General features: G+C 35.8%; 1 protein-coding gene across 4 annotated transcripts in view; it reads left to right on the forward strand.

Annotated features, from left to right (window-relative positions):
* Galk2 (galactokinase 2) overlaps positions 1-14,698 on the forward strand; it is a 147,713-nt gene that overhangs the window by 40,162 nt on the left and 92,853 nt on the right. For 3 of the 4 annotated variants that reach the window (XM_046461197.1, XM_046461198.2, XM_046461196.1), the window contains exons 4-5: positions 5,733-5,823; positions 8,962-9,108. In XM_046461197.1, coding sequence (XP_046317153.1) covers positions 5,733-5,823; positions 8,962-9,108 — 238 coding nt within the window. The remainder of the gene's footprint in view (positions 1-5,732; positions 5,824-8,961; positions 9,109-14,698) is intronic. The other variant, XM_046461199.2, reaches the window with a different exon arrangement.

Below are 14,698 nucleotides of genomic sequence, written 5' to 3' on the forward strand. Positions count from 1 at the left end.
CCCAGTTTCATGGCGGTGGCAGCCTCAAGTCTATTTGTCTCCTGATGTTGGCTGGGGAGCCACGCTTTGGTGAATAAGGAACCTCAGTGCAGGGTGGCTCTCTGCGCAGGCCGGGGGTGTCTCTCCCTCCAGATATCCAGGCTGTGGTGGCACAGGGTGGGCGGGCTCTCCCTCCGGAAATCTGGCCTGTGGTGGCATAGGGTGAGTGGGCTCTCCCTCCCATTGAAATTTTAACCATGCTTCTAAGTGTGTGGTAGTATCACTGTGTTTTTAAATTTTAATTTAATCTAACTAGTGATGTCAAAATCTTTTCTTGTGCTTATTTGCCATATGGATGGTTTAATCAGCTTTTTTGCTGCTGTAACTAAAAAAAACCCAATAAGAATAATTTTAGAGGAGGAAAAGTTTATCTGGGGGCTCGCTGTTTCAGAGATTTCAGTCCATAGACAGCTCCATTCTTCAGGGCTCAAGGTGAGGCAGAACATCATGGTGGAAGAGTATGGTGGAGTGAAACAGCTCAAGACATCACACCAGGAAGCAGAGAAATAGACTAAGCTCATATGTATACCACAAAGGCACGCCCCCAATGATACACTTCCTCCAGCCATGCCCTACCAGCCTACAGTTACCACTTAGTTAATCTCTATAAGGGGAGTAATTCACTGATTGGGTTAAGGCTCTCATAACCCAATCATTTTACCTGAAACCTTCTTGCATTGTCTCACACATGAACTTTTGGGTACACCTGTTATCTAAACCATAACATTCTGCCCCTGGCTCCCAAAACTTCATGCTCAATGTGAAATACATTTAGTCCATTTCCAAGAGTCCTCATAGTTTCAACCATTTGAGTATTGCTCAAAAGTTCAATTCCAGTCTGTTCAGAGACTCAAGGCAAACTCTCAGCAGGAGCTCTTGTAAAACTTAAAAGCAAGTTACATGTATCGATTATATAAAGACACATAGTAAGCATTTCCATTAATACTGGTATAGAACCAAAACAAGGCCAAAATCCAGCTGGGCAAGGAAGTCTTGTAGCTTTATGTCCAGCATCTATAGCACACAGTATCCTGATGTTTTCTCCAAAGGGCTTGTGTAGCTGTGCTTCTATGGCTTTGCTGGTTGCAGTCCACATTGGCTTGTCTCAGCCCAATTCCTGCAGCTTTCCTTGGCAAAAGTCCCATGTTACTGGCAATTTTTATTCTTCGGGGTCTCCACTGCAACTTTAACTTCCTCCTCACATCTTCCTGCATTGCCTTCTCAGAGGCTGCCTTCTGGGACTCCAACTCTACTACACTTTGCCTGGCCTCCCAGTCCTTCTCCTTTGAAATCTTGGTGGAAGCTTCTGTGACCCTCTATCTTTGGCATCCTGCAATCCTGCCAAACCAGCACCATGTGGTTGCTGCCAATGTCTGCCACTATCTTGAGCAGTAGCCAAGCCTCCAGTGACCATGCTCAGCAGCTTCCGAGTGCCTGTGTGGCTGAGCATGGTGAAACAACTTTCTAGGCTGTCCTGTGCAAGCAGGTTGCCCCACTGATCTCTGCTCAAAGAAACTTTAACTTTTACACCCTTGAGCCTGAGATGGGTGTGGTCTTGCCAGTTCCTGAGAGCCCACAATCCATCTTTCTTATTGTTAATGGTCAAAGTCTGTAGTGTTTCTTTAATGGCTGTAGTGTCTTTAAAAACCACACATTCCTTAGCCCTGGTTTTACCTACAGTTTTCTGGCCAAATGCAAGTTTTTCAATCTTTATGCATCTGTTTATCACAATTAACTTTGCTAAAAGCCACCAGCAATATCCATGGCACTACCTGAATACTATGCTGCTTAGAAATTCCTTCTGCCAAATTAAGCAGTCCCTCACTTTAAAAATCAGCCTCACAGAAATTCTCAGGACACAAGCAAAATGCAGACAGCTTCTTAGCCAGAATTTAACACTAATGATCTCTATTTAATTTCCAATTGAGTTCTCCTTCTCTGAAACCTCATGACCCCAATCTTTGCTGTTCATACTCAATTCTGGTCTTCTAAACTCCCATCAGAGTTGCCCAGTTAAGGCCCACTACAACATTTTAATGCTTTTCCAGCTTGCATCACTAACTTTCCAAAATTCCTCCCATGAATTCCAAAAAGCTGTAAAAGATTCTAAACCATATGGTCAGGTTAGTTGCAGCAGTGACCCCACTCCTGGTACCAATTTCTCTTCTAGCTCTTTCATTACTGGGACCAAAAGACTTGACAAAAACAATTTTAAGGCATAAAAGTTTACTTGGGGGCTCATGGTTTCATAGCTCTCAGTCCATAGATTGCCTACTCTATTCCTCAGAGCTCTTGGTGATGCAGAACATCATAATAGAAGAGTATGGTAGAGGAAAGTGGCTCAGGACATGACCAGGAAGCAGAGAGAGCTCTGTGTCACAAATGGATGCCCCCCAGGGACACACTTTTCTAGCCACATGCTACCTTTCTACATTTACCACTCAGTTAATCCCTATCAGGGATTATAACCCAATATATAGCTCTCATAACCTAATCATTTCACTTCTAAACCTTCTTGCATTGTCTTACACAGGAGTTTTGGGGTACACATATTTAAACCATAGCAATAGATATGTTCATTGTTGAAGGATTTATGTAAATCTTTGCCCATTTTTAGTTTTTTTTTAATCTTATATTATTATTGACCCAGTAAGAGTTTCTTGTGTAGTATAAGTCCTTGTCAGACATGTTTTGCAAATATTTTCATCTGGTATATGACTTAAATTTTCACTTTCTTTACCATGTCTTTTGAGGAAAGAAAGATTTTATTTTAGTTAACTTTTTAATTGTACATTATAATTACTAGTGAGGAGAAAAGAAAAATTTTGATGAAATCCTATGATTTCTTTTATAATTTATATTTTTTAACTGTACTAAAGAACTCTTTGCAAAATCCAAGATCATTTAAAGATTTCCCTATGTTTTTTTTCTAAAAGATTTCTAGATTTAGCTCTTACATTTAGGTATATGATCCATTTTTAGCTCATTTATGTATGTACTATGAGATAAATGTTGTGATTTGTTTTTGTGCATATAGCAATCCAGTTATTTCCCATCACTTATTGGCATAAAGATAGACAAATAGACCAATGTGAGAGTCTATTTCTGTATTCTATTCTATCCCATTGACCTATTTTTATTCCATTAACATACTGTCTGATAACTATAGCATTATAACACATCCTGAAATCAAGTGGTATAAGTCTTCTAATGTTGTCTTTTTCAAAGTGATTTGGTTATTCTAAGTCTTTGCCTAGTAATTTTAGAATTAGTTATTCAATTTCTATGAGAAAGCATGCCATGATTACGATTAGAGTTGTACTGAATATATAATTTGGGAGAGAATTGGCTCTTAGTAATTTTGAATCTTTCAGTCCATGAATCTTTCTCCCCTTTTATTTAGGTCTTCAGTTTCTCTTAGAAATATTTTGTCATTTTCAGGATACATTTCTTTTACATCTTTTGTCAAATTTCTAAATATTTCACATTCTTGATGCTATTATTATTGTACATTTTCTAGCCCTATACCAGTCATACAAACAGGATAGACACTAGGAAAATGTTGGAAGAACAAGTGAATGAATGAGTAAAATATATAAGTGGAAAGTATCAATGTAGTGAATCATTTATGCTCATTTTCAGGAACTTTATTCTCAGAATTCTACAACATGGGGACAGGAGTAGAGAAAACATACAGATGATAGAATGCAGGAGTGAGGTTGCTGGGAAAATGAGTGACTGGGTTTGAAATGTAGGAAATGACTAAGCAGAAAGGCCAGACAAGGATACTGGAAAAAGCAATAATTAATTAGCTAATTAAAGAGCGTTTTTTTCCCCCTATGACAGACAGCCTATACCTTTAATTCTGTAGGAATTTGAACTATTCAACTTTTTCCTTAATGTTGCTTATCTAGTTTTGTACCTCTTTACAGTTTTCTTCCACTTTTCCGAATATACACATTTTCTTTTCTTTATGACTTTCAAGATCCTCTCTTAACTAGGAACACAGCCCATCAGATTTGCTAACATAAATTTTATCTGCTTCCAAATTCTGTAACCCTTTGTTGACTTCCATGGGTAATAACAGAATGAAATGTTTGTGAGCTGAAGTCAGACTGTGTCCTTGGAAAGTCACTAAACTTTTCTGAGCCTCCTGAAAGGCCTTTCTTCTTTGTCCACTGCTGGACTATAGAAATAATACCCTTTCAGCCTCATATCCCACTTCATATTACACATTATCACATAACTGTACTGTCTGGTAGTGGTTTGTATTCATGGCATCCTGGCTACATTACAAATTCTTAAGACAAGTCCTCTGCCTTTTACCTTTATATTCCTCTGCATATCTTGCGCACTTAAGTGATCAGTCACTATTTTTTGGTAGAGATGATGTATTCATGTTACTGAGTTAAGAAATGCATGGAAGGTATTGATTTAAAAGACTGGCACATAGTAGATATTTAGTAAATTATATGGAAAACATTGATTCAACATGGGGGATCTTGCCTTGCTTTCCTCTTTTCTACTGATCCTTGCAACATTCCTATATTTTATTCTTTGACTGTCTTATCTATTTATTTGTCTTTCATTTCAAGTTTTCTTCACAGAAGTCACAAAATAGTGACTAAGAAGACTGAACACATATCCAGGGATATATCCTCAATGCATTATATCAAGGAAGCACATGATATCCTTTTATTGGTGATGTTAATTTTGAATATTTGGTTAAGGTGATGTCTGCCAGATATTTTTTTACCATAAAGTTATTATTTTTTTAATTAAAAATATTTGGTGGAGATGCATTTAGACTATGTAAATATCTTTTTCTCATTAGATTTTTTAAAAAAATATTTATTTTTTAGTTATCGTTGGACACAATATCTTTATTTTATTTATTTATTTTTATGTGGTGCTGAGGATTGAACCCAGGGCCTCGCATGTGCTAGGCGAGCGCTCTACCACTGAGCCACAACCCCAGCCCCATCATTAGATTTTTACTCTGTAATTTTAACATCTATTGATGATTTTTTCCTGAAACAATTATCATAGAATTCAGCATAAAGTGATTTTTTTATTTCTGTAATTTCTTCTACATTTATTTGTTGGCATTTTGATACAAAAAAGAGTTTTCTCTTTCATTTAGCTATTTATTCGTTAATTTATATTAGTATAGACTCATAGAATCTTACCCCCCAGTGTGTTATGATCCATTAGAATAATTATTTGTTTTGCTTGTTATTTCTTTTTCTTAAATTCCACAGATGGTCAAATAGGATGGGTGGCAGAGAGTGTGGGGAAAGAGGGCTTTGAGTACTCCTGTTTCAGTTGGGGGTCTGCCAAACTGCAGGCCCAGAGGATAAAGCATTCATGTGGTTTATACCAACTTAACAAGGACTAACATGAAAGAGAAAATGGTTGTAGATTATACTAAAATATATTGGTTCCTCTCTGTTTCAGGAAATAAAAGAGGTCAGTTAAAGGCAGTTTAGTCATTAAAGCTACTACAACTTCCTCTCTTAACTTTTAGCAGCTGGAGATGTTCATTGTTTTGGAGTAGACTGAAGTACATATATTGAAAGTAAAGGGAAAAGGAGATGTCAGTATCACTCTTAGCACAAGATGGCAGTAGTCTGCCATTGATTTCGCAGTTTAAGGCCTCAGGTTTAAATTAATGGTAGCTTTTGTTTTTGCAGGGACTTTAGTACTAGTGCGAATAACATTCAGATTGACCGAACAAATCCTTTGTGGCACAACTATTTCCTATGTGGATTTAAAGGAATTCAGGTAAATTGGTTCATAAGGTAATGCTAGCAGTTAAGATTATGGGTATATTATGTCACATTTATTTTATTTACTGTATCATTTTGGTCTCCTCTCGATACTAACTGAGGTTTCTCTTCTATTTTTGCTAACTTATGTTTCAAAAGGCAGGAAGATATGACTGTTTCTGGGTAGTATTCACAGAGGGCAGCATTGGGCTTTCATATAGCTGGCTATTCATAAATCAGGTGCATCTGACAACATCTGTCTGGTTAAATCTTTAAATTGTGTTTTTAAGTCATGTTTTCTGTTAAGGATATATTCTAATAAATTTTTTATAGTTTTTTCTTTGGATATATAGAAGTATATTGTAAGGATTTAGGGTTGGACAGCTCCAGATTTCAATCTGGGCTCTATCCAGCTATATTAATTTAACCTAAGTCTCAGATTTACTTGTAAAATGATGTCACTGCTATCCCAAAAGAGTTGTTACAAGGATGACAAAGTTCTTGATACCTGTAGGACTTCATTAAATGGTAACTAGTATTATTATTGTGACTCCAGGTAGGGTTAAAAAAAAGATGTAGTGAAATGTATTTGTACAAGTAGTGTCCTAGAAACATTAAATAATTACCTTGAAAATCTCTAATGCCATGTGCGAGAACAGGAAAATGTATATCTCCATTTTCTCTCATAATTAAAAAAGTATGAATGATATCTCTATTTTCTCTTATAATTAAAAAAGTATGAAGACAAACAGAAAAATCAATATTTGCTGTTTTTAGAACGACTTTCATATTTCAGTATGTGTTTTAGATGTAGTGACTCTTGTTTAGAATCATAGGTCAATGATATTAAGAAGTGAGTCAGTAATAAACAAGCTAACCTAGATTTTAGAGACCTTGTGTTCCTAACTGCCTGCTGGTCCTTTCTGAAACTTTGTCAGGAGTAGCCTAGAACTTAATGACCTGTCATTACAGAAATGCATCAAAATTTTATCTGATGTGTAGTCCTATACTCTAATTCTGGTCTTAGAGTTACCATATTCACTTCTTTTTTGTGTATGTGTCTCTCTCCCAGACACAAGGTCATAAATTATGGGAGAAATTATTGGTGGGTTTTAATCTTAAAATCATCTGGTTTATCCTATACATTAGTGGGAATTTAGAAGTGTTTGCCTGGCAAATGCAATAAGATCTTCTTATAACAACATGATTTTTTTGTAGCAGATGGATAAAGAGGCCTAAATAATGAGTGTTGTTTTGTGTTGCTTTTGAGCCTTCTAGGGTTTAAAGCCTGCCTCTTTGGTTTGACAACTTATGTGTAGAAAAGCAGGTTTGTACAATGAACTTTTGGCAGAAGAGCAATTTAAATGTTAGCCTGTTCAGAAATCTTAATACTAGAAAGTTCCAGAGGATAATCTGTTTATATGAAATTGAACATGTTATCCTTTTGGGATAGAGCTATTACAGAATTTGGCACAACTCATGTGCGTTTTTGAATCTGTTGTACATTTTAATTTAAACATTGCGTGATAAGTTTGTAAGTATGATTCACATTCAAGACACCCTGTGGATCAGTTTATAGTTAAATATATAGTATTTTCCAAGGATTACTTTTTTAAAACAAGCTGTCTGATGTTTGGTATGAAAGGGCATTGGCAACAGCAGTGTTTCAGTTTATAATTTGTTTGTATTTCTGGAAGGAAATTTTTAGATGACTTGAAATCAAGAAGAGAAGTACATCCAAGTGCATCTCTTCTTTTGTGGTACATGAGTTTTGCCAACTAAGAAAAAAGGACAAAAAAATTAAGAAGAAAAACTCTTTTATTTGCAGAGTTTTGTTGTTACTTTGGTTATTCTAACTAGTTTATTGAAATTTCTCCCTAGAATAATATGTCTGATGAAATGCATAATTAGGCAATATAATAGTATTTCATTCTTTGGTCTTGAGTTGTTTGAGTAATTTGTGAAGATGATGGTACTTTTTCTTAAGGAGGAGGTAACCTTAAATTTATTTTTAATCCTATTCCACAAAGGTTGCGATATCATCCAAAGTGTCCTAGTCTTAGATATTCCTGTAAGTATGTTAGAACTTTCCACCCTTATTTATTTATTTATTTTATTTATTTGTTTTTATGTGGTTCTGAGGATCGAACCCAGGGCCTTGTACGTGCTAGATGAGCCACAACCCCAGCCCCAGAACTTTCCACCTTTTAAGTCAGAGTCTAATTTGTAGAAACAGTTTTCCTGCCTCATTTGGAGTCTGCATTCTCATTTGTGGTTGAATTATAATTTGACTGTCTTTATAGCTACCATATGGCTAGATTGTATCTATAAACTCTACTAAAAGATCTGGATTTCCTCATATAGCTGACTTATATTAAATCACGGTGACAGTATGCTGGCCTAGGTTTCTAACTGTGGGAGAGAAGTTCTCAACTGGGAATCAGAGACCTGGGCCCTACTCCATGTGTGATCTTGGAAAAGTCTCTGAATTTGCTGGTGCTTAGGTTTTTTTTTTTTTTTTTTTTTTTAAATAAGTAAGATAGTACTGAGAAAGTTTGGAGCTCTTTTTCTTCAGATGGCTTTCGAAGCAAGATACTCTATGGAAACATGCCACTGTGTAGGCATGTTTATAATAACAGTGCTGATGATGTGTGCTAATGATTGTGTATTTCTTGTTTTTGGTAAGCTTAATTATAACTACTTTTTGTATTTTTTCCATATTTGTTCAAATCAATAGTCAAGAAAAAGAACATTCATGGCAATTTCAGGAAATGAATCAGTAGCTTTTTGATGAAAAAAGGAAAAAATAATCTTCAGATGACCTTAGTCTAAGGGCAAGAGCCATTAAATCAAATTATCATGTGTAGTCTCCACTACTTTGAATCATATAACTAGTTTCTACAAATGTGATAGTAAATTTGTTGATAAACTTTTAAAAAAATATTTAATTTTTAGTTTTAGGTAGACACACAATATCTTTATTTTATTTCTATGTGGTGCTGAGGATCTAACCCAGTGCCTCCTGCATGCTAGGCGAGGACTCTACCACTGAGTCCCAGCCCCAGCCCTTATTGGTAAACTTTTGAAAGAAGATTTTGATACTCATTGAATTCAACTATGAAACTACTATTGCTATTTTTCCTTATATTTCTAGGAACACTTTGGTCTTAGTAACCTGACTGGAATGAACTGCCTGGTAGATGGAAATATCCCACCAAGTTCTGGCCTCTCCAGCTCTAGTGCTTTGGTCTGTTGTGCTGGCTTAGTGACACTTACAGTGCTGGGAATGAACCTATCTAAGGTAACTGCCTTTCATAGTAAACCTCACAGAATCCTCTTTTATGGCATTAGCATCCAAATCTCAAAATCAGCATGTCTTCCTTGATTGAAAAACTTTTGTCTTACTTGAAAGGACTACATATGTGGATAAACACTGCAGCCTAAGAAGTCTTGCCTGTGATAAAACACTATAAGGTAACTGATATTTTCCAAACTGAGTGAACAGGTCTATGAATTACTGTATTAAAATACTCTTGATTAAATATGGTTTTTGAATGCAAGGATTTTTTTTTAAAGGTTACCTCATTAACAAGTTAATTTAGAACAAGAAATTCTAGTCCTCATGGTTGGGCCTGCTTATTTTCACCCAAAACTTTAAATTAAATATTTGACAAGCAGTGGGTAAAAAGGGTAAAGAATAGGTAATAAAGGAAGTGAGCAGCGTATTTGTTTATGTGAGTAGGTTAGTCACTGAAATAAACTTAAAAAATTGCATTTCAAAGGGGAAATGCTTATTTAAAGGAAATATAAATCCTACAAGAGGTCAGAAAGCCTTAACTTTATAAGTTCACATAAATCTCTGACTTTTCAGTTCAGAGCAGGTGTGCTCAGCTTTAATTAACACTTGGTGTTCTGGTTCAAATAAAGTGTTCTTATAAGTTCTTTTTATTCCATGTATAAACTATCAAGTTTACAGATGATTTGGGAACAGATTGGGCATCAGGCAGATCAAGAGAAAGTCAACCACAGCTTAGTTTCTTTAAACCATGTTTAAACTTTCAGTTTGAAAATTTTATATGTAGGCACACAAGGAGAAATGAAGGAGAAAGCAAAGATTCAGAATTCTATTCAATTTTTATGTGTAGATATCCATTATTATACCTTTGTAAGTAATGGTTTATTGGGGGAAAGGATAGCTTACTTTGTATTTGTTTTATGAGGAGAAAGGGAGGGAAAGGAAGTATCTATGTAAAATATGCCTTCCTGGGTACAACTTTTAATCTGATAGTTGGTTTGTTCATTATTCAATCATTTTTAGTGGCCACTTTGTATTATGTAACATTCAAAGCATTGGAGATGTAATAGGCATAATCTTTACCCTTATCATACTAATGATCTAAAAAAGACAAGTAAATAGGTAATTATAATAGAATGTGATAAGTGGATAATTAGCATGCTATGGAAGCAAATCTAACCCAGACCTAGAGAGAACAGGATCAAAGCTAAGGTATCAAGCATTCAAGGAATTGTAGATGCTAGTCAAGAAATACTGATGGTATAACACTGATAACATTAGATAAACATTTATTAGGTTGAGGGAAAATAATGTAAATTATCTAGAGTAAGAATGTTCATGGCTTGTTGGAGGAACTAAAAGGGACTCATTATGGCTGGAGCATATGGTAATTGGGTACTGGTTTTGAGATAAGATACTGGGCTTTGTAAACCATGTTGAGGGTTTCATCTTGAAAGTAGTAGGAAACCACTGCAGGGTTTTAGGAAGAGGGTAACATAATTGCATCTATGTTTTAGAAAAATCATGCTAGCCATGTTATAAAGTCTGGATTTGAGGCTAACAATATTAACAGTAGGGAGATGATTTGGTCTGGGATAATGGTAGTGAGAATGGAGAGAATTGGATAATAGAATCAAGGTATATCTTGGACAGAATCAGTAGGATTTGGTCACTGGGTATGGGGATAGGGAAAGCGAAGAATCAAGGATTAGGTTCAGGTTTCTGACTTGGTGTGATTCATTGGAATAAGGAATATAGATGGAAATTAGGTTAGAGGGGAAGCTGAAACATGGAGTGTGAGGAATCTTTTGTGCATACTAATGGAGTTTTAAAGTATTTAGTTAATGAAAACAAATCTGTGGAGTGCTGGGGATGTAGCTCCAAGGTAGAGCATTGTCTACATGTTCAAGGCCCTGGGTTAAAACCACAGAACCGCAAAAACAAACAAACAAACAAACTCTGAAGGTGAGGAAGGGAGATCTGGACCTGAGATGATCAATTTAAGAACTATTAAATATATAATTGACTTTTGAAGCCATTGGAGGGGATGAGAACATCCAGTGGTGGAGTATAGATGGAAGGATAAGGGAGGCTAGGACAGAACCCCAATAAGCATGAACACGTAAGAGATGGGCAGAAGAAGAGATGTTCACTGAAGAAATCTAAGAAGTAGGAAAACCAGAAAGGTGAACCAACAGCAAAGACAAGGAAGAGAATGTTTCATGAAATGAAAGGCAATGTTGTCCACTGCTGTCAAGAGGTTAAGCAAGACAGGCCTGAGAAGTAGTCATTTAATATAGCAACAAAGAAGTTGAATAAAACCATGGCAAGAACAGTTTAAGACAGGAATGGGTTGAAGGGTCTATGAGAGGTAAGAAAGTGGAAAAGTTTGTTGGATCAAAAATTCCTGGCTATTCATGGAAAGAGATAATTTGATATCTGGAGAGAGATTTGAAGTTAAGGAATTCACTTTTTTAATGTGAGAATTGGTGAAACTAATTTTTTTTTTGCATTTTTCTGACTCTTGATAATATGAATGTCTAATGCAAAAGAAAAAAAAAAGATAAATAAACACTTGAACTCTTGGAATTAATTCTGACTGTCTCTGTTTTCCAAGCAAAAAATAGCAAATATATTTTTATTGGAATTTGTAACTAAAATGCCTACAACATAAAGGGAATGGTATGTATATCCTGGCTTACCCTGCTAGTTTAAGTTGTACTAACAATACTAATATTTTCTATGGGCCGAGCATAATTTTATGGAGAGCTCTTTTTTTTAAATCCTGGAGTGAGACAGAATCTTGATCAAAAGGAAGCCTGTAATTTTCTTAGAGTCTTTAATTAAGTGCCAATTGTATATGTGAATTGTAAAAATCATAGAGCATAAGGACTCAAGGAATTTTAGAGATGAACTAGTATAATATCTTCTTTCTTTTATTTTTAGTTTTAGGTGGACACAATATCTTTATTTTACATTTATGTGGTGCTGAGGATCAAACCCAGTGCCTCGTGCATGCTAGGCAAGCGCTCTATCACTGAGTCACAACCCCAGCCCCAAATCTTCTTTTTTATTGATGTATCAGTTAGTGTCCCAGCAGGAAACAAATGGCACATTGGGTATAACTGAAGAGAGTTTAATAAAGTAATTATTTATTAAAGATCAAGGGAACCAACTAGGTAGGGTTTCCTTGTGAAGCTGGAAGCCATTAAAGTTTAAGAGCTGAGGCTCCGGAATAATCTCTCTCTACATTTTGCCAGCAAGGCAGGGGAAAAAAGAGTGACATGGATGGAAATGGCAATAAATGGAAATGGGTGAAGGAGTTGTTCATAGAAGTCAGCCTCCTGGGGTAAAGAGAAGTATAAGAATGGAGGGGCAGGGGAACAAACAGAATAATATGCGTGTTTGACATGTATACTGAGTCCTACAGGAGATTGATGACTAATGCCCTCTCAATTATTTTATATTGAGTGGACCTCATTTAGTTGCAGATAGCAACTACTGCACATGAGATATGATAAGTAGATGTGGAAATTGTTAATTCATTAATAAACTGTCACATGTCTGAAATCAGCCTAAAAAAATGTTTAGCCACACTGTGATCCAGAAGCCAGAATTATGAACCAGAATGATATTGGTAGAAAAGAGAATGGGGTGATAAAATAGTTACGAAAAAGGACTAGAGATTTCTGGCTTCAAGATGGCAAAATAGTCTTATTTATTCTTCCTTTCTGTCTTTTATTCAATCTTTTTTTTTTTTTTTTCTAAAAAGTCATCCGCAAGCAATAGGGAAAATAAAGAAAAGGGAGTATAAACTCTGTTTTTGATAAAACAAGGAGACATAAATAGCCCTTAACCACAAAGATGGAAAGTGGATGGAAGAATGGTGCATGACTTGGCAGGATGGAGAAAGGTCAAAGCCAAGTGCCTGTGGAAGGAGATATAGATGGAAGTAGCTGACTCATCCCACAGCTCTCTGGAAGGAGTAGGAAGAAAGGAGGGTAATTTGGTGAGTGGTTTTTATTTGAAAGTCTTTTTGAGGATTAGTAGACCCTCAAAGTCCTTTCCTACCTGGGACCATTTCTTCTATATATGCAGGAATCTCTGTAGAAATGCCCAGAGATCTTCTGCTCTTGGGAACTCTGAACACTGAGAAAGGCAAGACAATACATAGGGGATTGTAGGACATGACCCATCTGAACAGAGGAATTTCCTTCCTCTGTTTAGCTCCAGCACACTGGCAGTCTTACCACCCTACATCCCACCAGGATTGTTAGAGGATCCTTCTTAGAAGAAATGGAGCTATCCCATAGAAAAACCTGACATTTGGTCTAGATACTGACATTTGGTGACTGCCACCCCCTTCCCTCACCATAAAAATTCTCCAGCTACTCTGTGATCCCCGTTAGAAGCCCATTTTTCAAAGCTTCTACATCAGCTGTTTAGTGAGTCTTTTTTTTTAATATTTATTTTTTAGTTGTAGTTGGACACAATACCTTTATTTTACTTATTTATTTTTATGTGGTGTTGAGGATCGAACCCAGTGCCTCACACATGTGAGGCAAGTGCTCCACCGATGAGCCCCAGCTCCAGCCCCTTAGTGAGTCCTTCTTAAATATGATAGGGCAGCAAAGATTAATCAGATTTTGGAAGAAATCTTCCAAAATTAAACAAATGAACAAAATGAAGAAACAAAGAAAATGCAGGAATTCAGAGGAAACAGACAATGCTGAGAGCAGAAGAATGCTTCAAAGAAGACAAAATGTCCTCATAGAGATAAAATGAAATGTTAAATCCTCAAAAAAAGTATAATTTAAAAAATAAAAGAACAATGAGATGGAACTTTTGGATATTACAAATATGATACTCAAAACATAAGGATTAGAAGATCTGTTAAAGTAGGGAAAAAAGAGATGGACAATAGGAGAGAAAAACAGATTTTATGGATCAGTCTCAGAAAATCTCCAGTTAGTAAGGAGAAACAGATGAAACAGCCATTAGAAATTTTTTTTTTTTTTTTTAAATAGTATGTCTCCAAAGTGAAAATGTGACTCCTCAGATTGAAAGGGCCCATTGGATATTTGCATAATAAATGAAAAAGACTAAACCAAAGCATATCCTCTGGGAATTTTGAATTTGGAAACTCGAGTGTTAATAGAAAACACACTGTAAGTTTATTGAGAAGGCAAAAGAAAAGAAAGGAAAGAGATCACAATCAATGGATCAGGAATGAAAATTAATTTCTCAGATACAGCTTTGGAAGAAGGCAACAGAGTAATGTCCTTAAAATATCAATGAATTTTAGCCTAGAATATCTGTTTAAATGAACGAATCAAATGTGAGGATATACAAAACATTTTCAACATGCAAATTCTGAAAGTTGTGAGGGACATAATCTACCATAATCAGAGAGAAAACCAAGAAAGAAAATGATATTGAAACAAGGAAATGGAAAATGCTATGCAGGAGAGAATAAATGGGTATTTATCGAACACTGGAAATCCCAACACAATACCCATAACATCAAGCAGTTTAGAAAACAGCACAGATTAAAATGAAAAGAGGGAGGGGAAGAAATGGAACTGATAAATCTTAT

This window comes from Marmota monax, unplaced genomic scaffold (assembly GCF_021218885.2).
Source record: "Marmota monax isolate L192 unplaced genomic scaffold, Marmota_monax_Labrador192_F-V1.1 WCK01_AAM20220418_F8-fsc00001, whole genome shotgun sequence".
NCBI lineage: Eukaryota > Metazoa > Chordata > Mammalia > Rodentia > Sciuridae > Marmota > Marmota monax.